Genomic DNA, 26,237 nt, shown 5'->3' on the forward strand with positions numbered 1-26,237 from the left:
GATATCACTGATGGGAGATGGCAGAAAATAGAATATGACAATATTCCGAATTATTGTTTCTACTGTAAGCATCAAGGACATTTGGAAAATGATTGTACCATAAAGCAAAGGGATGAGGATAAAAAGAAAAAGGAAATGGAGGCTGTAAGAAAAATAAATAAAGAGATGGACAAAAATCCACAACAACAAAAGGGTCAAAAAGAAGGTGATCAGAAAGAGGGTACAAATCAACAACATCTTCCACAAAGAGATCAGGAACAACTTCAGTTTCAGCAAGAAGAGCACTGACAAACACAAAGGAGGAATAATAATCAACTACAGGCACCTAGAGGCCATACTAGACAAGAAGAACAATCCATTCAACAGGCAGGTATAACTACTATTCCTACACAAAACACATTTATTAATCTTGATGTGCAGGAGTCATCACCCAGTTTAGAAGTTCTAGACAAATACAAAGGCAACACAAGTGATAGCAGACCTCAGACAGCAGCCATAAAGCAGCAGGGTCAAGCTGAGTATAACAGGAAACCAACAACAACTGGACAGGACAACACTAATCAACAATTACAGGTGGATATAATTGCTACACAGGTAACAGAGAGCACTTCAGGAAAGGAAGTCTCTATAAGGAAAGCTGGTAAAGGTATTGCCTCAATGCTCCCACCCCCTAATCCCATTGATAATGTTGTTAATATTATTCCTGAGGTAGCTGTTGGAGGTTTGGATGGGAGGGAACAGGGAGACACATACTGATCTGCAGGAAGGGGTGTCCAAATGGGGGGAGGGAACTGACTCATGCTAGACATGAGGAAGTGGAATTTGACCATAGTAAAGACTCTAGAGCCCCTGCTACCCTTATCGATAATTAACAAAAAACTGCAACTACTCAGGTTACAAATACAGGACAAAAACATGACAGATTTAATAACAAAGCATGGGACAGGTTGAGTAAAAAGAAAAGAGAGGCTATACAAAGGAGACTGCAACAGAGTATTGGTAAAGATTCAACTGGTACAAATACTGGTAAATAGCTTGAAGAACATGATGATAAATGGGTTAATAAGGGTAACAAGGTTAAGGTGCCTCCGGATGATTATGGAGCACTTAACTCTAAGGATGAGATAGATCCTGATAATCAATCTGTGGACGAGTCTGATGAGGATGCAAAAGATACCATGCAACAAACAGGTCAAGTTTTTGGTTCCTCATTCCAGGATAAATGCACTGATGTTCAAAGAGTGACAGAACAACAGGGTTTATCCCCGAGGGGAAGGAAGCAAACTAGACACCAACCTCATCAGCCTATTACCAACATGTCTGATACCTCTAGCAGGCCCATGACTAGGTCCAAATCAAAAGGTTATTAATGATTCAAACCTTTTGCTGGAATGCTAGGAGTATCAATACCAAAGGATCCTTGGAAAGGATTTAAACACTCAAGAAAATTCATCATTTATCTATTATTGCTATCCTGGAACCATTTGCACATAATTCTCATATTGATTTGGTAAGGGGTCAACTACAGATGGATCATGCAGTCAGTAATCCTAATGGGAAAATTTGGTTGTTTTGGTCTAATGAGGTAACTGGACAGGTCCTGGAACAACATGATCAACATATCACTGTAACCTTTCAGCACACTGCTGTCCCTGATAAATTCATGATGTCATTTGTTTATGCTAAATGTAAGGAGAATATGAGAAGACCTTTGTGGGACAGGTTACTTCTATATTCTAATATGGATTTGCCTTGGTGCACAATTGGTGATTTCAATGCTATCACTTCTATAGAGGAAAAACTTGGTAGGATACCTTATAATATGAATAAGAGTTTTGAATTTATTGGAGTAATAGAGGCCTGTGGATTGACTGATCTAGGTTACATAGAATTTCCTTTTACATGGTGTAATCAAAGGGATCCAAAAACTAGAGTTTGGAAGAGATTAGATAGGTCTGTGGTTAATGATAAATGGTTAGAGAATATGCCTCAAACTACTATTGAGAATTTATCCTCTGTTGGTTCTGATCATAGTCCTCTTTTAATGGAGATGATTAAAACAAATCAGAGTCATACAAAATATTTCAAGTTCCTACACTGTTGGGTTGAAAATGGGAATTTTATGAACACAGTTCAGCAGTGTTGGGAACAGGACACTACTGGTGATCGATCCTATGTGGAAATTTCATATGAAAATGAAGAGATTAACTTCCACTCTTAGCAAATGGTCCAAACAAGAGTATGGGGATATCTTTACAAAGGTTAGGGAGTTTGAGGAGACTATTAGGAAGTCTGAAGAGGAATTTATAACAAATAATACTGATGCTCTTAGGCAGAAATTACATCAGATGAATGCAACTTATATTAGGTATTTGAAATTGGAAGATGATACCTCAAACAAAAGACCCAACTACAATGGTTTCAAGAAGGAGATGCCAATACCAAATACTTTCATGCTTTTATGAGAGGTAGGAGAAGGAGGCTTTTTCTTCATAAGATTTATATTGAAAATGAGGTGTGGATACAGGGTGAGGAACAAATTGCTCAGGCAGCTTGTGATTATTATCAGCACCAATTTACTGGACAGAATGACAGAATAGATGAAAGAATCCTTCAATATATTCCTACAATTATTACTCCTGATCAGAATGAGATGCTGCAAGCAATACCTAATATAGATGAACTCAGACAAGTTGTGTTTGCTATGAATCCATATTCAGCAGCAGGCCCTGATGGTTTTTGGGGTAAATTTTATCAGGTATACTGGAATATCATTAAAGAAGATCTTTTGGCTGCTGTACAATCTTTCTTCTGTGGTCATGTTATGCCTAAGTTCATGTCTCATGCCTGTTTGGTTCTACTCCCTAAAACTGAACAGCCTTCCAGATTCACAGAACTCAGACCTATTAGTCTTAGTAATTTTACAAATAAGATTATTTCCAAAGTGTTGAGCATGAGATTGGCTATTGTCTTACCTCTATTGGTATCAGACAATCAGGCAGGGTTTGTGAGAGGTAGAAGCATAAATGAAAGTATCATGCTAGCACAAGAGATTACTCAGGGTATCAAAAAACCCCAGATAGGAAGTAATGTGGTTATCAAACTTGATATGGCCAAGGCATATGATAGAGTATCTTGGTCATTTACATGTTTGGTTTTAAGGAGATTTGGTTTTGAGGAAATATTTATTGATTTAGTTTGGAGACTAATGAGTAACAATTGGTATTCTATTATAATTAATGGTCACAGACAAGGTTTCTTTCCTTCTACTAGAGGACTTAAGCAAGGTGATCCTTTATCCCCTGCCCTATTTATTTTAGGAGTAGAGGTATTAACAAGGATGCTTAACTCTCTACATCAGATTCCAAACTATAAAGGTTTCTTTCTGGAACCTAAGGGACCACAGATAAATCATCTAAGTTTTGTAGATGATGTAATTATATTTGCATCTACTGACAGACGATCCTTGAAACTAATTATGGAAACTTTGGGGGAGTATGAGCATACATCTGGTCAATTTATTAATAAATATAAGAGTCATTTTATGGTTCCAGACAATACATCACAGGATATTATCAATAATATTCAGGAATATACAAATTTTTCCCAGAAATGCAGTCCTATTACTTTTTTAGGATGTCCTCTATATATTGGTAGACAAAAGATCATTTATTACTCACATCTAGTTGAGAAGGTCTACAAAAAGGTTTGTGGATGGCAGGCAAGAATTCTTAGCTTTGGGGGAAGGATTACATTGATCAAGCATGCTGTCCAATCTATACATATACATACTATGGCAACAATTTCTCCCCCCAACACTACTATCAAATACATAGAGGCCATTATTGCTGACTTCTTCTAGGGAAGGGATCAGGATAAAAAGAATACCATTGGGCTTCACTGGACACTATGAGTTTACCTTGTACAGAAGGAGGGGTAGGGATGAGAAGACTCACTAATATATGCACTGCCTTGCAATACAAACAATGGTGGACTTTCAGATCAAAAAACTCTTTATGGAGTCAATTGCATAAATCCAAATATTGTCAAAGAGCTCATCCAGTTGCAAAAAGGGTGGACAATTGACAGTCTTTGATATGGAAGTACATGATGAGGAACAAGTTTAAAGTAGAAGAGCATATAGGTTGGACAATCAATTCAGGAAGTTGCTCATTTTGGTGGGATGATTGGTTGGGAGTAGGAGCTCTAGCTAATTATACTACTGGTATATCAAGCCTCAACAATCCTACCATTGCACACTTTCTAACTAATGGAAAATGGAATGAAAGGAAACTGAGGCAACAGGTTCCACCTCTTCTCATTCCTTATATTTTAAATACTAATTTTCAGTTTTTGGAGGGAGTTTCAAATAGTGCTGTCTGGAAACATGCTGAATCTGGAAAATTCACTTGTACATCAGCTTGGGAAATTTGCAGAAATAAGAAGAGCACTACAGATCTTAATTCTCAAATTTGGCATAGACATATTCCTTTCAAAATGTCCTTTCTCCTTTGGTGGGCTTTGAGGAAAAAACTACCAACTAATGAGAAATTAGGGACCTTTGGGGTGGAACTTGTGAAATGTTCTTGTTGTTATCAGCAAGGATGGGATGAAGTGGATAATATATTCATTCAAGGGCATTTTGCAACACATATCTGGGAAAAAATTTCAAATTCATTGGGTATTAATATATAGCACACATCCCTGAGTAACTATCTTTTAAATTGGGGTGGCAGTCAAGTTAAAAAGGAATCTCACAAGATTATTATTCAGACTCTTCCTATAGTTATTTGCTGGAATTTATGGAAAAATAGGTGTTCAGCCAAGTATGGGGGAAAGATTTCTAGTATCAGCAAGGTTAAATATTTGATTAATAAAGACATGTTTCAGCTTCTCAGAACTTTATTTCCCTATATTCAGTGGCCAAGTCAGTGGCCAGAGGTTGTAAACATGATAGAACATGTTGTACATGAGGTTAGAGTCATCTCAGTAAGGTAGAAAACTCCCTCTATTTCTAATTATAAACTGAATACGGATGGTAGTTCTTTGAATAACCTGAGAAAGATTGGACGGGGTGGTATTCTGAGGGATTCGAATGGGATTATTGTTTATGCATTTTCTATACCATTGGGTGAAGGAACCAATAATCAGGCAGAGGTACAGGCTGCCAGTTATGGGTTCAATTGGTGTATCCAACATGGGTATCAAAACATCATTTTACAAGTGGATTCTGAATTACTAACCAAATGGTTTTTGCAGATTTCTGATCCTCCTTGGAGGCGTAGCAGGTTTGTGCAGGAGCTACATGACATTGCTAAACAGTGTACATACGTTCAATGTGTTCATACATACAGAGAGGCCAACAGTACAACAGACTTGTTGTCCAAAACAAAGTCATAAGCAAGATATCATCCAACATTATTACACCCCCAACCAGTTACCAAAAGCAGTTAGAGGAAGTTATATTTTGGAGAAAATGGGAATTCAAAGTTTCAGAAGAAAAAACTGAGAAGGATTAAAATTCCTCCTTGATTTTCAACACACTTCCTCGATTTCCTGTTTCTATCTTTAACTTAACTAATAACTTAGTTTGGTTGTTTGATTAGGAATAGGAGCTCCTGGTGGTGGGGGAAATTCTCCAGAAGCATACAGTATAACAACATGCATGGTATCTTGTGTAAATTAACAGCCAAACATCATTACTCGATAATCAAAACCAAGCGCAACAAGAAGGAGTTATCTGCAGCTAGGGGAGTTCTCAAGAAGACAAGATGATCAGCTTGTTTTTCAAGCCAACAGTGAAGAAAGTAATAGTGACAAACTTGAGAGAATCTCATTAATACTCATGATATACCAAGTGTCGTAAGAAGGACTCATACAATCCCTAGACAAGTTGATTCATGAGATATTATTTTTCCAATTACTATGTCTTTAGGTATAGTAGTTTGATTAGACATAAATCTAAATTTCTTGTAGAGAGAGAGCCTCCCTTATTTATGTATTATTAGTACTTTGTATTAAGAGACGAGTCCTCTGTAGGTGCTTAGTTTAATATTACATCTTATTGTATAGGGTGGAGTCGACTAACATTAGTAGGTAGGTCGATTCTTGACCCACCTTAAGATTGGAGGTAAGGTATTTGTCCCCCTCCTTATATAATTTTTTTTTATAAATGATAAGACCTGGGGGTGTTGCTCAGCCCCTGACCCACCCAAGGGTCATTAAATGAAAAAAAAACAAACCCTAAACCCTAAATCCTAAACTCTAAAACCTACACCCTAAACCTTAAACCCTAAACGCCTAACCCTATTGCCTAAAAGCTAAATCCTAAACCCTATACCCTAAACTTGGAACACAAAACCTTAAATCGTAAACCATAAAACCTATAGCCTAAACCCTAAAACCCTAAACCCTAAACCCTAAACTCTAAACCCTAAACCCCCATAACTGAAGAAAGCAATAGCTGATTTCTTTTGGGGCTGGGATAAGGAAAAAAGGAAATATCATTGGGCTTCTTGGGATAAATTGAGTCTACCTTATGACGAAGGAGGTATTGGAGTAAGAAAACTTGAAGATATTTCACCTCTCTTCAATTTAAGCAATGGTGGATTTTCAGAAGTAAACAAACATTATGGGGGCAGTTTCTAAGAGCTAAATATTGCCAAAGGGCTCATCCGGTGGCCAAAAAGCTTGATACAGGACAATCCTTGATCTGGAACTTTATGATAAGGAACAAAGGTATTGCCGAGACTCAAATCAAATGGAAGAGCAATTCGGGTAATAGTTCTTTTTGGTGGGATGATTGGTTGGGAGAAGGTCCCCTAGCCTCTTATTGCATTCATGTTACTAGTCTTAACACCACCACATTCTCTCAATTTTTGGTAGGGGGAACTTGGAATGAGACTATGGTGAGGCAATGGGTGCCCCCTCTATTGGTTCCAAAAATCTTGATCTTCCCCATTCATTATCAAGAACAGATCCCTGATGAGGCAATCTGGAAACTCACTGTCGATAGTCTGTTCTCTTGCTCATCAGCATGGGAAATTACTAGACATAAAGGCACCAAGAGCATCATCAACAAAGGCATATGGCATAGACACCTTCCTTTCAAGATTTCATTCTTAACTTGGAGGGCCTTGAGGAAGAAACTTCCCACTAACGAGAAAATTACCAGCTTTGGAAAGGAACCTGCTCGCTGCTCCTGCTGTTACAGAACTGGTGAAGATAATATAGAACACATTTTTGTATCTGGCCATTTTGCTAACAACATTTGGAGTTTTTTCTCTGCAGCTGCAGGTATACAGCACGATCACATCCCTATCAACATGCTGCTGCTGCGATGGTGGAGACAGGAACACAAAAGTGAAGTACAGAACTTGCTGAACCAGTTACTTCCTATGATTATTATCTGGAACTTATGGAAAAAATAAGTGTGCTGCAAAATATGGTTAAAAACAGTCCAGTACAGCTCGAGTGAAATTTCTAATTTTTAAAGACACTACTCACCTTCTCAACACAACATTTCCGTACATTCAATGGGCCAATAATTGGACTGATTTATACAGAATGGTGGAAAAGTGTAGACAGGAGACTATGGTTAGAATTGTGAAATGGGAGAAACCTTGCCAACCTTTACTTAAACTTAATACGGATGGTAGTGTACTCAGTAATCCTGGACAGATTGGTGGAGGGGGAAGTTTTGTAGAGACCATCTGGGGGAGGGATGATTTATGCATTTGCTATACCCCTAGGAACTGGTACCAACAACCAAATTGAGTTGCAAGCCGCCAGCCATGGTATCTTCTGGTGTATCCAACATGGATATAAGAAAATACACCTAGAAGTCGACTCTGAACTGGTCATTAAATGGCTTTCAAAACAGCTCACGCTTCGCTGGAATCTACAGCAGTACATCACAGAACTACAACACCTTGTCCAACAATTGGAGAAATTCAAATGCACACACACCTACAGAGAGGCAAACAACACGGCTGACCATCTATCCAAATTCAGCCATACTTCAGATATCATCCAACATTTCTACATCAAGGAACAACTTCCTACTTTAGCAAAAGGAAGCTTCATTCTGGAAAAACTCGACATGCCAACCTTCAGGAGAAAGAGACTGAAACGAATCAAGAGACCTCCTTGATTTTGCACTTACTCCTTTGAACTTCATGTATAGGTTTTATTTTTCTAGATTTTCATTCTTGTCTTACTTTTGTAAGGGGAGAGTCTCCCTTATTTATGATTTCTAGATTCTTTGTACCGAGAGGAGTCCTCTCTTTTAGGTGCTTCGTTTCTAGATTTTCCTTTTTTTAGAATGGGGATAAGTTGTCTATCCTTAGAAGGAAGGTCGACTAATGAACCACCATAGGATTGGAGGTTAGGTTTATGTCCCCCTCCTTGTATTTTGTTTGCTTTTATTTATGTTAAGGCCTGGGGGTGTTGCTAAGCCCCTAAACTACCCCCCAAGGGTCGTTCTACTAAAAAAAAAAAAAAAAAAAAACCCCATAACCATAAACCCTAAGCCCTAAATCACTAATCCATAAACCCAAAACCTAAAACTTAAACCCTAAACTCTAAACCCAAAACCCTAAACCCTAAAAAGAAAACCCTATACCCTAAATCCTAAATCCTAAACCCTAAACAATAAACTTCCAACCCTATACCCTAAATACTAAACCAAAAACTCTAAATCGTATATCCTAAATCCTAACCCTAAACCATTAATCCTAAATAGTATACCTAAACCTTAAACCCTAAACCCTAAATCCTAAACATTAAATCCTAAACTCTAAATCCTAAACCCTCAACTCTAAACACTAAACCATAAACTATAACCCTAAACCTGAAAACCCAAAACCCCTAAACCCCTAAACCTTAAACCCTAATTCCTAAATGCTAAATATGGAACCCTAAACCCTATACCCTAAACCATAAACATGAAACTCTAAACCCTAACCCTACACCAGTCATCCTAAACTTGGAATCCTAAACCCTTAACAGAAAACCCTAAACCATATACTTCGAACACTAAACCCTAAATCTTAAGCCCTAAACCCTAATCCTAAATGATAAACTTAAATCCCTATACCCGAAACCCTAAAACCTTAAGCCCAAAACTCTTAAGCCTAAACCTTAAACCCTAAATAGTAAACTCTAAACTCTAAACCCTAAAAACTAAACAATAAGCGCTAACCCTAAACACTAAACTATAAATTTAGAATCCTAAACCTAAACCCTAAACCCTAACCCTTAAACCCTAAATCCTAAACTCCAAACCCTAAACACTAAACTGTAATCCATAAACCCAAACCCTAAACCCTAAGCCCTAACTTTGGAACCAAAAACCTTAAACCGTAAACCATAAAACCTAAACCCTAAACCCTAAAACCCTAGACCCTCAACCCTAAACTCTAAACCTTAAACACTAAGCCTAATCCCCTTATCCATATACCCAAAGGCCTAAAACTTAAACCATAAACCCTAAACGCTAAAATCTAACAAAAAATCTTAAACCCTAAACCGTTATCCCTAAATTTCGCATCCTAAGCCCTAAACCCTTAACCTAAAACCTTAACTCTAAACCATTAATCTTAGACCCTAAACCCTAAATCCTAAACTTTACTCTCTAAACACTAAACCCTGAACCATCAATCATAAACCCTAACCTCTAAACCCTAAACCCTGAACCATCAACCATAAACCCTAAACCCTAAACCCTAAACCCTAACCACTAAACCCTAAATCCCTAAACCCAATACCCTAAACCCTAAACCTTTAACCATAAATCCTAAACTCTAAACACTCAACCCTAAATCCTAAACTATAAACATTAAATCTTAAAACCTAAATTTGGAACCCTAAACCCTAACCACAAAATCGAACTCTAAACCCTAAATTCAAAACCTTAAACCCTAATCCCTAAACCCAAAATCCTAAAGAATAAACCCATTAACCTAAACCCTAACCATAAACCCTAAACCTAAGCCCTGAACCCTAAACCATATATCCTAAACGCTAAACCCTAAATCCTAAATCTTAAACCTTAACCCTAAACCCTTAACCTTAAAACCTAAACCCTAAACCTTAAACCCAAAAACCCAAAACACTAAACCCTAAACACTAAACTATGAACCCAAAACCCTAAATAGAAAACCCTAAACCTTAAGCCCTAAATCCTAACCCTAAACCATTAATCCTAAACCTTAAACTTGAACCCTTAACCCTAAACCCTAAATTCTAAACTCGAAACCCTAAACCATAAACGTTAAACCCTAAAACCTAAACCCTAAACCCTAAACAATAAACTTCGAACCCTAAACCATAAATCCTAAACCAAAAACTCTAAACTGTATATCCTAAACCATTAATCCTAAACAGTAAACCTAAACCCTAAACCCTAAATCCTAAACCTTAAATCCAAAAATCTAAACCCTAAACCCTCAACTCTAAACACTAAACTCTAAACTCTAACCCTCAACCCTAAACCTGAAAACCCAAAACCATCTACCCTAAACCTTAAACCCTAATTCCTAAATGCTAAATATAGAACACTAAACCCTATACCCTAAACTATAAACCCAAACCCTACAACATTCATCCTAAACTTGGAATCCTAAACCCTTAACAGAAAACCCAAAATCCAAAACCCTAAACCTAAAGCCTTAAACTGTAAACCCTAACCCTAACTAATAAACTTCAAACCCTATACCCTAAACCCTAAAACAATAAACCCAAAACTCTAAACCCTATACCGTAAACACTAATCCCTAATAAGTAAACTCTAAACCCTAAACACTAAACCATAAGCCCTAACCCTAAACCCTAAACCCAAAACCCTAAACACTAAACTATCAATTTAGAATCCTAAACCTAAACCCCAAACCCTAACCCTTAAACCCTAAATCCTAAACTCCAAACCCTAAACACTAGACCATAATCCATAAAACCAACCCCTAAACACTAAACCCTAAACTTAAAACCAAAACCCTTAAACCATAAACCATAAACCCTAAACCCTAAACCCTAAAACACTAGACCTTAAACCCTAAACTCTAAATCCTAAACACTAAGCCTAATCCCCTTATCCATATACCCTAAGGCCTAAAACCTAAACCATAAACCCTAAACGCTAAAATCTCACCCTAAATCTTAAACCCTAAACCCTTATCCCTAAACTTCGCACCCTAAGCCCAAAACCCTTAACCCTAAACAATTAATCTTAGACCCTAAACCCTAAAATCTAAACTTTACTCTCTAAACACTAAACCCTATATCATCAACCATAATCCCTAAACCCTAACCCCTAACCTCTAAGCCCTAAACCCTAAACCCTGAATCGTCAACCATAAACCCGAAACCCTAAGACCTTAACCCTAACCCCTAAACCCTAAACCCCTAAACCCAATACCCTAAACCTTAAACCATAAAACCTAAACCCTAAACCTTTAACCATAAATCCTAATCTCTAAACACTAAAGCCTAAACCCTAAACTGTAACAATTAAATCTTAAACCCTAAATTTTGAACCCTAAACCCTAACAACAAAATCGAAACTCTAAGTCCTAGAATCAATACCCTAAACCCTAATCCCTAAATGCAAAATCCTAAACCCTAAAACCTCTAACCTAAACCCTAAACCTATTCCTCAACTATTTTACACTTTCCACCAACTACCTATTCCGGTCAAAGGAAGATACTTATTGGAGAAGATGGGTATGATCAATTTCAGAAGAAGGAAGCTGAAAAGGATTAAGAAACCACCTTGATCAAGGTTTCCCTCCCTTTTCAACTTGACTATGTCTAGAAGTAGGTATAGTTTTTTTGAATAGGCTTTTTCTCTTTCGTTTATAAGGGGAGAGTCTCCCTTATTTATATTTTCCTAGTTTCCTTGTATTGAGAGGAGTCCTCTCCTTAGGTGCTTAGAACTAGGTTTCCTTTTTATAGGATGGGGATGAGTTGAATATCCTTAGTAGGAAATTGGACCCTTGAACCAACATAGGACCGTAGGTAAGGTTTTATGTCCCCCTCCTTGTACTTATTTTGTTTTATTTATGTTAAGGCCTGGGGGTGTTGCTAAGCCCCTGACCCACCCAAGGGTCATTAAAAAAAAAAAAAACCCTAAACCTAAACACTAAACCCTAAACCATAAATCCTAAACTCTAAACCCTAAACCCTAAATCTTAAACCATAACCCTAAACCCTTAACCTTAAACCTTAAACCCTTAACCCTAAACCTTAAACCCAAAACCAAAAAACATAGACCCCAATCCCTAAACCCTAAAAACTAAACTATGAACTGAAAACACTAAATATAAAACCCTAAATCATAAACTTCAAACCCTAAACCCTAAACCTGAAGCCCTAAACCCTAACCCTAAACCATTAATCCTAAACCCTAAACTTAAACCCTTAACCATAAACCCTAAATTCTAAACTCTAAACCCTAAACCATAAACCTTACACCCTAAATCCTAAACCCTAAACCTTAAACAATAAACTTCGAACCCTAAGCCCTAAATCTTAAACCCTAAATCCTAAACCAAAAACTCTAAACCGTATATCCTAAACCCTAACCCTAAAATATTAATCCTAAACAGTAAACGTAAACCCTAAATACTAAACTCTAAACCCTAAACCCTCAACTCTAAACAGTAAACCCTAAATTCTAACCCTAAACCCTAAACCTGAAAACCCAAAACCATGTACCCCATCCCCTCCTCCTTTCATGAATTTTTTCTCTCTCTAGAGTTCTTCAAGAATTTTCAAAAAATTTAGCTATCTCAGCTAATTTGTCACGATTTCAGCATCAAGAACATGGAAGGTGGGCCTCCATTAGATAGATTTAGGCCTCCAGATCCTGTTACAATGTTGAACCAGCAAAATCTATATCCATCCATACATGAATCGTCATCAGACTCATCCTATAACTCCTCGCAGGTGAGAGAAGAGGCGATCCATACTGCTATGGCGGAAAAGAAGTTGGACGGGACTCATACAAATGTTTCTATGGGTGATTCGAGTCAAATTCATTGCACAAGGGCAAATGAAAAGATATCCTAGTCTCATGAGGTACAAGATAGACAAAAATCATCTGAAATCCCCATCCCAATTTTGCGAAATCAACCGGTTACGGCTGCTAGGTCAGTTGGTGAATCACCTAAAAGGCACGCTCAAGATTGTAACATTCAGGAGGTGATTCGACCAGAATTTGCTATTGGGGATTGTAACACTGATCGTGGAGGACACCCCAAAGAAGTTTCAAGTTCGTTCCATGGCGGAAACATCAGAAGCGAAGCTTCAGGCGACTCTACAGGAATTCTGGCGACGGATTCTGGAAAATTGGTTTCAACTGATGAACTGTGGCTATTCACTCAACAAAAAAATCCACATCGAGAAGGTAAACAACATGTCCAAGATTTTGGTCAATCTAGCACCTCTAATGTGGAAGATTTCAACAAGAAATAGGGAAAGGAATCAGGTAAACCTTCTATTGATAATTCTCATCCAACTGTAACTCCTACATATAATGTTTCTGCTAATGAGTTGCATAGAATTGAGAATGATCCATCGAAGGCTTGGGTTGCTAAAGAACATGGCAATTCTGGTGTTTTGAGGCTTGTTCATGGTACTCAGAATAGGGCTACTAATCAAACTGATCAACAGCAGTATTACCATTCCAATTTTCCTAGAATTTCTAGCAATTTTGATCGACAGGTCCCTAAATCTGCTACTAATGATAGAACTGATCGTCCTCAATTTCCTTCTAATACTCCCAAACTTGATCAAGTCGTTGAACCTGCTCCTTATACAGTAGTGCAGACCTATGTTGATCGTCTTAGGCATGATCAGGCCAAATGTGAAGTTAGAATTCACTTGACAGCCCCTGAAATTACTACGAAACAAGGTCTACCTGTTTTTTTGTATGTTAAAGATGAGATAATTAGAGATTTAGCAACAACTTGTAAATATACTCTCATTGGAAATTTTAGTACCACCATGCCTAAAGTGGATCTTATTAGGAGCAATTTTATTTTACAGACTCAACTATCTGGTGGATTTAAAATTGCGCATTTTAATTCTCGACATGTTTATATTGATCCTGACAATGAGCTTGATTATAATATGGTATGGACTAAACAAAGGATGAATATTTCTAGCAAAGTAAGGAAGATTCAAGTATGGACTCCTAGTTTTAAGCCAGCTGAAGAAAATCCTATAGTTCCTATATGGATCTCTTTACCGGAATTACCTTGGCATTGTTATAATAAAGAGTTTGTGACAGGGCTTCTTTCTCCTATAGGAAAAGTGTTATACTTAGATTCTGCTTCTATTAAAAAGACTATGGGTAGTCAAGCTAGGGTGAAGGTTCAAGTGGATCTCTCCCAAAAGAGACCTCATTATATTTGGATGGGCTATAACGGGGAAGATATCACTGATGGGAGATGGCAGAAAATTGAATATGATAATATTCTTGATTATTGTTTCTATTGTAAGCATCAAGGGCATGTGGAAAATGATTGTACCATTAGACAAAAAGATGAAGAGAAAAAGAAAAGGAAATAGACAATGTGAGAAACAAGAGTAATAAAGATATGGATACCAATCAACAACAGCCTAAAGGCTTCAAGGATTCTGGTCCAGATGATGATAATACCAATCTTTATAATCAACAAAAGGATTAGGGACAAAAGCAGGGGCAGCAAGAGGATCAGTGGCACACACAAAGGAGGAGGAATAATAATCAGCAACAAGTAACAAGGGGCAACACCATACAACCAGATCAGTCTACCAAATAGGCAGGTATAATGGCTATTCCTACACAAAATACATATATTAATCTTGATGTGCAGGAGTTACCACCTCATTTGAAGGAACTGGCCATCCACAAGGGCAGCAAGCAGGATAGCAGGTTACAGCCAGCATTAAAACAACAGCAGGATCAGGGTGAGCAAATCAGAAATGTAACAAAAAACAATGATAATATTGCAGAAAAAAATATGAGTAAAGGGAAAGAAGTTACAGGTATTGACTCAATGCACCCACCACCTAAACCCCTTCAAACTGTTATTGTTGTTGAGGAAGCTGTTGGAGGTATGAATGGGAGGGAACAGGAGACACCTACTAACGTGCAGGAAGGGGTGTCCAAAAAGGGAGGGGGGAACTGACTCATGCTAGACATGAGGAAGTGGAATTTGACCATAGAGAAGACTCTAGAGCCCCTACTACCCCACTCAAAAATCAACAGATTCCTGGTACACTAGAGATTATAGATACTGGGAAACAACACAGTAGATTCAATAATAAATCTGGGACAGGTTGAGTAAAAAGCAAAGGGATGCTATTAAAAAGAGAATGCAGAAGAATACTAGCCTGGATCCGGATGTAACTAATACTAATATACCTATTAAGGATCATGCTTTGTCTAAAGATCAATAGGGAAAGCTGCTCCCTGATGATTATGGGGCACTTAACTCTGAAGATGAGGTGGATCCTGATAATCAATCTATGGATGAATCAGAAGAGGATGCAGATGACACCATGAAGTAGACATGCCCAGTCTTTGGTTCCAATCTCCAGGATAAATGTTCTGATGCTCAAAGAATGACAGAAGAACATGGTTTATCTTCAAGGGGAAGGAAATAGACTAGGAAGATTCCTCATCAGACTATCACCAGCCATCAGACTAGCAGGCCAATGACTAGGTCCAAATCGAAAGGTTATTAATGATTAAGGCCATTTGTTGGAATGCTAGGAGTATCAACATCAAAGGAGCATTGGAAAGACTGCAAACTCTCAAGAAATCTCATAATCTATCTATTATTGCTATCTTGGAACCATTTGCAAATCAGTCTCATATTGCCATGGTAAAATTGCAACTTCAAATGGATCTGGCAGTCAGTAATCCTAATGGAAATTTGGTGTTTTGGTCTAATGATGTCACTGGACAGGTCCTGGAAAAACATGATCAACATATTACAGTAACCTTTCAGCACATTGCTCTCCTGGATAAATTCATGATGTCTTTTTTTTATGCTAAATGTAAAGAGTATATGAGGAGATCTTTGTGGGACAGGTTACTTTTCTATGCTAATATGGATTTGCCCTGGTGTACTATTTGTGATTTCAATGTTATTACATCTATAGAGGAAAAACTTGGTGGGATACCTTACAATATGTAAAAGAGTCTTGAATTTATTGGATTTATAGAGGCATCTGGATTGATAGATCTAGGTTACACAGGGCTTCCTTTTAAATGGTGTAATCAAAGGAGTGAAGAAGCTAGAGTTTGGAAGAGATTAGATAGGTCTATGGTTAATGACAAATGGTTAGAGAATCTGCCTCAAACTACTATTGAGAATCTATCCTCTGTTGGTTCTGATCATAGTCCTCTTCCATTGGAGATGATTCAAACAAATCAGAGTCACAAAAAATATTTCAAGTTCCTACACTATTGGGTTGAAAATGGGAATTTCATGAACACAGTTCAGTAGTGTTGGGATCAGGTTACTACTGGTGATCCTATGTGGAAATTTCATATGAAATTGAAGATCTAAACTTCCACTCTTAGCAAATGGTCCAAACAGGAGTATGGTGATATTTTTACTAAGGTTAGGGAGTTTGAGGAGTCCATTAGGAAATCTGAAGAGGAATTTATGACAAATAATACTGAAGCTCTTAGACAGAACTTACATCAGATGAATGCAACTTATATTAGGTATTTCAAAATTGGAAGAAGCTATTCTTCAACAAAAGACCCAATTACAATGGTTTCAAGAAGGAGATGCCAATACCTAATACTTTCATGCTTTGATGAGAGGTCGGAGAAGGAGGCTTTTTATTCATAAGATTTGTATTGAACATTAGGTGTGGATACAGGGTGAGGAACAAATTGCTCAGGCAGCTTGTGATTATTATCAGCACCAATTTACTGGACAGAATGACAGAATAGATGAAAGAATCCTTCAATATATTCCTACAATTATTACTTCTGATCAGAATGAGATGCTGCAAGCAATACCTAATATAGCTGAACTCAGAAAGGTTGGGTTTGCTATGAATCCATATTCAGCAGCAGGTCCTGATGGCTTTGGGGGCAAATTTTATCAGGTTTGTGGGAATATCATTTAAGAAGATATATTGGCTGCTGTACAATCATTCTTTTGTGGTCATATTATGCCTAAGTTCATGTCTCATGCCTGTTTGGTTTTACTTCCTAAAACTGAGCAGCCTTCCAGATTCACAGAACTCAGACCCATCAGCCTTAGTAATTTTACAAATAAGATTTTTTCCAAAGTGTTGAGCATGAGATTGGCTATTGTCTTACCTCTATTGTTATCAGACAATCAGTCAGGGTTTGTCAGAGGCAGAAGTATAACTGAAAGTATCATGCTAGCACAAGAGATTACTCATGGTATTAAAAAACCCCAAATAGGAAGTAATGTGGTTATCAAACTTGATATTGCCAAGGCATATGATAGAGTGTCTTGGTCATATACATGTTTGGTCTTAATGAGATTTGGTTTTGGGGAAATGTTTATTTATTTAGTTTGGAGAATAATGAGTAACAATTGGTACTATATTATAATTAATGGTCACAGACAAGGTTTCTTTCATTTTACTAGAGGACTTAAGCAAGGTGATCCTTTATCCCCTGCCCTATTTATTGTAGGAGTAGAGGTATTAACAAGGATGCTTAATTCTCTACATCAGATTCCAAGATATAAAGGTTTCTTTATGTAACCGAAGGGACCACAGATCAATCATCTAAGTTTTGCAGATGATGTAATTATATTTGCATCTACTGACAGACACTCTTTGAAACTAATTATGGACACTTTGGGGGAGTATGAGCATACATCTGGGCAACTTATTAACAGATCCAAGAGTCACTTTATGGTTCCAGACACTACATCACAGGATATTATCAATACTATTCAGGATTGTACAAATTTTTCCCAGAAATGCAGTCCTATTACTTATTTAGGTTGTCCTCTATATATTGGTAGACAAAGGATCATTTACTACTCTCATTTAGTTGAGAAGGTCTCCAAAAAGGTTTGTGGATGGCAGGCAAGGATTCTTAGTTTTCGGGGTAGGATTACATTGATTAAGCATGTTGTCCAATCTATACCTATACATACTATGGCTGCAATTTTTCCTCCAAACACCACTATTAAATATATAGAGGCCATTATTGCTGACTTTTTCTAGGGAAGGGACCAGGATAAGAGGAAATATCATTGGGCTTCACTGGACACTATGAGTTTACCTTGTCCAGAAGGAGGGGTGGGGATGAGAAGACTCACTGATATATGCACTGCTTTGCAATACAAACAATGGTGGACTTTCAGATCAAAAATCTCTTTATGGAGTCAATTTCTTAAATCCAAATATTGTCAAAGAGCTCATCCAGTTGCAAAAAAGGTGGACACTGGACATTCATTGATGTGGAATTACATGATGAGGAACAAGCTTAAAGTAGAAGAGCTTATAGGTTGGAAAATCAATTCAAGAAGTTGCTCTTTTTGGTGGGATGATTGGTTGGGAGTTGGAGCTCTAGCTCATTATACTACTGTTGTATCAAGCCTCAACAATGCTACCGTTGCAGACTTTCTAACTAATGGAAAAGGGAATGAAAGGAAACTAAGGCAACAGGTTCCATCTCTTCTTATTCCTTATATTTTAAATACTAATTTTCATTTTTTGCAGGGAGTTCCAGACAGTGCTGTCTGGAAACATACTGAATCAGGAAAATTCACCTGTACATCAGCATGGGAAATTTGCAGAAATAAGAAGAGCATTACAGATCTTAATTCTCAAATTTGGCATAAGCATATTCCTTTCAAAATGTCTTTTCTACTTTGGAGGGCCTTGAGGAAAAAACTTCCACTAATGAGAAACTAGGGACCTTTGGAGTGGAACCTGTAAGATGTTCTTGTTGTTATCAGCAAGGATGGGATGAAGTGTATCATATATTCATTCAAGGGCATTTTGCAGCACATATCTGGAAAACTTTTTCAACTTCTTTGTATGTTAATGTACAGTAGACATCCCTGGGTAGTTATCTTTTAAATTGGCGTGGCAGTGATGTTAAAAATGAAGCTCACAAGACTATTATTCAAACTCTTCCTATAGTTATATGTTGGAGCCTATGGAAGAATAGGTGTTCAACTAAGTATGGGGGCAAGACTTCTAGTATTAGCAGGGTTAAATATTTGATTATTAAAGAAATGTTACAGCTTCTCATAACTATATTTCCTTATATTAAGTGGCCATTTCAGTGGTCAGAGGTTGTATCTATGGTAGAACAGGGTAAACATGAGGTTCGTGTCCTCTCAGTAAGGTGAAAAACTCCTATTTCTAATTATATACTGAATACGGATGGTAGTGCTTTGAATAATCCGGTGAAGATTGGAGGTGGTAGTATTCTGAGGGATTCCAATGGTACTATTGTTTATGCATTTGCTATACCATTGGGAGAAGGGACTAATAATCAGGCAGAGGTACAGGCTGCCAGTTATGGACTCAATTGGTGCATCCAACATGGGTATCAAAACATCATTTTAGAAGTAGACTCTAAACTACTAACCAAATGGTTTTTGCAGATTTCTGATCCTTCTTGGAGACTTAACATGTTTGTGCAGGAACTACGAGACATTGCTAAACAATGTGCATATGTTCACTGTGTTCATACATAGAGAGAATCCACCAGTACAACTGACTTGTTGTCCAAACAAAGTCTCCAGCATGATATCATCCAACATTATTATACCCCCAACCAGTTACCAAAAGCAGTTAGAGGAAGTTATATTCTGGAGAAAATGGGAATTCAAAGTTTCAGAAGCAAAAAATTGCGAAGGATTAAATTTCCTCCTTAATTGATCTTTTTAAAACACTTCCTTGATTTTCTGTTTCTATCTGTAGCTTAACTGTTAACTTAGTTTGGTTGTTTAATTAGGAACAGTAGATTCTGGTGGTGGTGGACATTCTACTGAGGCATACAATAAGGGAGCTCTAAATGGTGTTTATCAATTATAGCAATAGGTGCAATTTGTAGACATAGAAAGCATATAATTACTACACTTAATGCAATTGGATTCTTGTGATACAATCTTTTCAAATAAACTATATAGTTAAATATAGTTGTTTGATTAGGCCTAGTTTTTAATTTCTCTCCTTGTAAGGGGAGAGTCTCCCTTATTTATGTATTATTAGTAACTTTGTATTAAGAGAGGAGTCCTCTCTGGGTAATTAGTTTAATATTACATCTCATTGTATAGGGTTGAGTCGACTAACCTTATTAGGTAGGTCGACTCTTGACCCACCTTAGGATATGAGGTAAGGTCAATGTCCCCCTCGTTGTATATTTTGAATTTTATATATGATAAGGCCTGGGGGTGTTGCTCACCCCCTAACAACCTCAAGAGTCGTTTGACTAAAAAAAAACAAAAAAAAAAACCATAATCCCTAAACCTACAACCCTAATTACTAAATGGTAAATATGGAACCCTAAACCATAAACATGAAACTCTAAACCCTAACACTACAACATTATTCCGAAACTTGGAATCCTAAACCCTTAACAGAAAACTCAAAACCCTAAACCATAAACTTCTAACCCTAAACCCTAAACCTTAACCCCGAAACCCTAACCCTAAATAATAAACTTCGAACCCTATACCATAAACCCTAAAACCTTAAGCCCAAAACTGTAAACCGTAAACCGTAAACCGTAAACCCGAAACCCTAAATAGTAAACTCTAAACCCTAAACACTAAACCTTAAAACCTAACCCTAAACCCTAAACACTAAATTATAAATTTAGAATCCTAAACCTAAACCCTAAACCCTAACCATTAAACCCCAAATCCTAAACTCCAAACCCTAAAAAGTAAACCGTAATCCATAAACCCAAACCCTAAACACTAATCCCTAAACTAGGAACCAAAAACTTTAAACTGTAAACCATAAAACATAAACCCTAAACCTTAAAACCCTAGACCCTAAACCCTAAACACTAAGCCTAATCCCCTTATCCATATACCGTAGGGCCTAAACCCTAAACCCTAAAATCTAACCCTAAACCCTTATCCCTAAACTTCATACCCTAAGCCCTAAACCCTTAACCCAAAACATTAACCCAAAACCATTAATCTTAAACCCTAAACCCTAAATCCTAAACTTTACTCCCTAAACACTAAACCCTGAACCATCAACCATTAACCCTAACCCCTAAACTCTAAACCCTGAACCGCTAACCATAAACCCTAAACCCTAACACCTAAACCCTAACACATAAACCCTAAACCCCTATACCCAATACCCTAAACCTTAAACCCTAAAACCTAAACCCTATACCTTAAACCCTAAAACCTAAACCCTATACCTTTAACCATAAATCCTAAACTCTAAACACTAAACCCTAAACCCTAAATTGTAAACATTAAACCGTAAACCCTAAATTTGGAACCCTAAACCCTACCCACAAAATCAAAACTTTAAACCCTAAACCCTAATCCCTAAACCTAAAATCCTAAACGCTAAACCGTTTAACCTAAAACCGTAACCCTAAACCTTAAACCTAAACCGTAACCCTAAACCTTAAACCTAAACCTTAATCCCTAAACAATAAATCCTAAATTCTAAATCCTAAACCCTAAACCCTAAACATTAAACTATGAACCCAAAACCCTAAATAGAAACCCCTAAACCATAAACTTCAAACCCTAAACCCTAAACCTTAAGCCCTAAACCCTAACCCTAAACAATTAATCCTAAACCCTAACCCTACACAATAAACTTCAAACCCTAAAACCTTAAACCCAAAACTCTAAACTCTAATCCTTAAACACAAAGGCCTAAACCTAAACCCTAAACAATTTATCCTAAACCCTAAACCCTGAATCATAAACTCTAAACCCAAAACCTTCAATCCTACGCCATAACTCGAAACCCTAAACCCTCAATGCTAAACATGGAACCCAAAACCCTAAACGTTACACCATAAACTTCGAACCCCAAACCCTAAACACTAAACTATAAATTTAGAATCCTAAACCTAAACCCTAATCCCTAACCATTAAAACCTAAATTCTAAAATCCAAACCCTAAACACTAAACCGTAATCCATAAACCCATACCCTAATCCCTAAACCCTAAACTAGGAACCAAAAACTTTAAACCGTAAAACATAAAACCTAAACCCTAAACCCTAAAACCCCAGAACCTAAACCCTAAACACTAAGCGTAATCCCCTTATCCATATCCCTAAGGCCTAAACCCTAAACCCTAAAATCTAACCCTAAACCTGAAACCCTAAACCCTTATCCCTAAACTTCATACCCTAAGACCTAAACCCTTGCCCCAAAACCGTAACCCTAAACCATTAATCTTAAACCCTAAACTAAACCCTTAACCCTAAATCTGAAACATTACTCCCTAAACACTAAACCCTGAACCATCAACCATAAGCCCTAAACCCTAACACCTAAGCCCAATACCCTAAACCTTAAACCCTAAAACCTAAACCCTAAACCTTTAACCATAAATCCTAAACTTTAAACACTAAACCCTAAACCTTATATTGTAAACATTAAACCGTAAACCCTAAATTTAGAACCCTAAACCCTAACCACAAAATCAAAACTCTAAACTCTAAAATCAAAACCCTAAACCCTAATCATAAACCGAAAATCCTAATAAATCTCACCTAAACATAGTGAGAATTCAACTTCAAATGGACCATACTATCAATAATCCTAATGGAAAAATTTGGTTGTTTTGGTTTAATGAAATCACTGGGGATATTCTGGAAAATCATGAGCAACATATTACAGGAAACTTCAAACACCCTGATCTCACTGAGCAATTCATGATGTCCTTTTTTTATGATAAATGTAAGGATCAGATTAGGAGACCTCTGTGGGACAGATTATTGTTCTATGCTAGTATGGATATACCTTGGTGTACAATTGGTGACTTCAATGTTATCGCATCTATAGAGGAAAAACTTGGGGGAATGCCTTACAACATGAATAAGAGCTTTGAGTTTATTAGTGTGATAGAAGCATGTGGTTTGATTGATTTAGGCTACACAGGGCTACCATTCACATGGTGTAATCAAAGGGATGCACAAGCTAGAGTATGGAGGAGGTTGAATAGGTCCATGGTTAATGAAAAATGTTTAGAGGTTATGCCTCAAACTACTATTGATCATTTATCCTCTGTTGGTTCTGATCATAGTCCCTTGTTGATGGAAATGATTAAAACAACTGAGAATTATACAAAGTACTTCAAGTTTTTACATATTTGGGTTGACAATGACACCTTTATGAAAACTGTGCAACAATGTTGGGAGAAGGGTGTCAAGGGTAATCCTATGTGGAAACTGCATCAAAAAATGAAACGACTGACATCTACCCTCAGCAAATGGTCCAAAAAGGAGTATGGAGATATCTATGCTAAAGTCAAGGAATATGAGGAGACTATCAGGAAAGCTAAGGAAGATCTTCTTACAAATAACACAGCAAGTTTCAGACAACAATTACATCATATGAATGGTAAATATATTAAATATTTGAAATTGGAAGAATCTATTCTTAAACAGAAGACTCAACTTCAATGGTTTAATGAAGGGGATGCCAATACCAAATACTTACATGCTTTGATGAGGGGTAGAAGAAGGCAACTATTTTTGCATAAAATTTGTAGTGGTAATGATGTGTGGATACAAGGAGATGAGCAAATTGCACAAACAGTTTGTGGATATTTTCAGAGCATATTTACTGGCTAGCAGAACATAATAGAAGAAGGAATTCTTCAGCACATACCTACCTTAGTTACTCCTGAGCAAAATTTGAGGTTATAGGCTATCCCTACATTGGAGGAGCTAAGGCAGGTGGTGTTTGCTATGAATCCTAATTCAGCACCAGGTCCAGATGGTATTGGGGGCAAGTTTTACCAAGCTTGTTGGCACATTATTAAGGAATATTTACTGGCAGTTGTTCAATCTTTCTCCTGTGGTCAAATAATGCCTAAATTCATGTCTCATGCTTGTTTGGTTTTGCTTCCAAAAGTTGAGCAACCTACTAGATTCACAGACCTTAGGCCTATTAGTCTCAGCAATTTCTCCAATAAAATCATTTCGAAAATTCTAAGTATTATATTAGCTACTGTGCTTCCACTACTTCTATCTGAAAATCAATCGGGGTTTGTAAGGGGAAGGAGTATCAAAGAAAATATCATGCTTGCATAGGAAATCATTCATGGTATCAAGATACCCCAGGCAGGAACTAATGTTGTTATCAAATTGGATATGAACAAGGCCTATGATAGGGTATCTTGGTCATTTCTTTGTCTGGTATTAAAGAAATTTGGATTTGGGGAAATTTTTATTGACTTAATCTTGAGAATAATGAGTAATAATTGGTACTCCATCAATATTAATGGTCATAGACATGGTTTCTTTAACTCCACTAGAGGTCTTAAACAGGGTGATCCTCTCTCCCCAGGCCTATTTATTTTAGGTGCAGAGATGCTTTCAAGAATGCTTAATCATCTTCATCAGACTCCTATATATAAAGGTTTTAATATGGAGCGTAAGGGTCCTCAGATTAATCATTTAAATTTTGCGGATGATGTGATTATATTTGCATCCTCTGATAAAGACTCTATGAAACTTATTATTGATACTTTAGGGGACTATGAACATGCATCTGATCAGCTCACCAACAGAGATAAGAGTCATTTTATGGTCCCTGATGCCACACCTCTTGATATCAACAATGTCATCAAAGAGGTCACAGGTTTTTCACAAAAAGCTAGTCCTATTACTTATTTAGGTTACCCTCTATATATTGGTGGACATAGGATCATTTACTATTCTCATTTGGTTCAGAAAGTGTCCAAAGAGATTTGTGGATGGAAAGCTAGGATACTTAGTTTTGGGGGCAAAATTACTTTGATCAAGCATGCTTTGCAGTCCAATCCTATACACACAATGGCTGCCATATCACCTCCAAATACTACTATCAAGTACATTGAGTCTATCATTACAAATTTCTTTTGGGGGAGAGATCAGGATAAAAGGAAATATCATTGAGATTTTATGAAGACCATGAGTTTACCTTATGCTGAAGGAGATGTGGGACTTAGAAAACTTACAGTTATTTGTACTTGTCTTCAGTTTAAGCAATGGTGGGTCTTTCGATCTAAATCTTCCTTATGGAGTCAGTTTCTTAAAGTAAAATATTGTCAGAGGGCTAATCCAGTTGCAAAAAAGGTGGATACTGGGGAATCATTGGTATGGAGGTATATGATGAAGAATAAAGACAAAGTAGAACAACATATCACTTGGAAAATTAGTTCTGGCAGCTGCTCCTTTTGGTGGGATGATTGGTTAGGGGAAGGTGCTCTAGCTAAGCATTCTAGTTATATTTCAAGCCTCAACAATGCTATTGTTGCTCAATTCTTGGTTGATGGTAAATGGAATGAAAGGAAGCTGAGGCAGCAGGTTCCACCTTTGCTCATCCCACATATTTTGAACTATACATTTCAATATCAACAAGGAGTTCCTGATATAGCAATCTGGAGGCCAAGTGAAAATGGAAAGTTCAGTTGTGCTTCAGCTTGGGAAATCTGTCGACATATGAATCATATTGTAGGGATAAATTCTCAGATTTGGCATAAACACATTCCTTTCAAAATGTCCTTTCTCCTGTGGATGGCTTTGAGGAGTAAATTTCCAACCAATATGGTATTAGGGAAGTTTGGTGTGGAACATGTGAGATGTTTTTGTTGTTATCAACAATAATGGGATGAAGTGGATCATATCTTCATTCAAGGACATTTTGCAGCTCATATTTGGAAATATTTTTCCAATATTTTGGGTATTGATGTGCAACAGACTTCCCTAAATAGCTATCTGTTAAATTGGTGTGGCAGTTAATGTAAAATTGAATCTCACAAGACCATTATTCAGATTCTCCCTATAGTTATATGCTGAAACCTATGGAAAAATAGATGTTCAGTCAAGTATGGGGGCAACAAATCTAGCATCAGCAGAGTTAAATATTTGATAACTAAAGACATGTTTCAGCTTCTCAGATCTGTATTTCCTTACATTTAGTGGCCAATAAAGTGGACAGAAGTTGTTGACAAGTTAGAGCAAAGTAAACATGAGGTTGGAGTCATCTCAGTCATTTGGAAACCTCCCCCTATTTCTCGACATA

The 26,237-nt window shown here is 37.1% G+C and overlaps 1 protein-coding gene across 1 annotated transcript; it reads left to right on the forward strand.

The window, feature by feature from the left end:
* The first annotated feature begins 24,421 nt into the window (after positions 1-24,421).
* On the forward strand, positions 24,422-25,108 carry LOC107058466 (uncharacterized). The gene has a single exon (XM_015304201.1). The coding sequence runs from the start codon at positions 24,422-24,424 to the stop codon at positions 25,106-25,108; it is 687 nt and encodes a 228-aa protein (XP_015159687.1).
* The last annotated feature ends 1,129 nt before the right edge of the window (positions 25,109-26,237 follow it).

The sequence above is a fragment of the Solanum tuberosum genome, unplaced genomic scaffold (genome assembly GCF_000226075.1).
Source record: "Solanum tuberosum cultivar DM 1-3 516 R44 unplaced genomic scaffold, SolTub_3.0 scf00520, whole genome shotgun sequence".
NCBI lineage: Eukaryota > Viridiplantae > Streptophyta > Magnoliopsida > Solanales > Solanaceae > Solanum > Solanum tuberosum.

Excerpts from the sequence above, each read along its gene's own strand:
- LOC107058466 (XM_015304201.1), top strand. The coding sequence starts at position 24,422 with ATGAGTAATAATTGGTACTCCATCAATATTAATGGTCATAGACATGGT.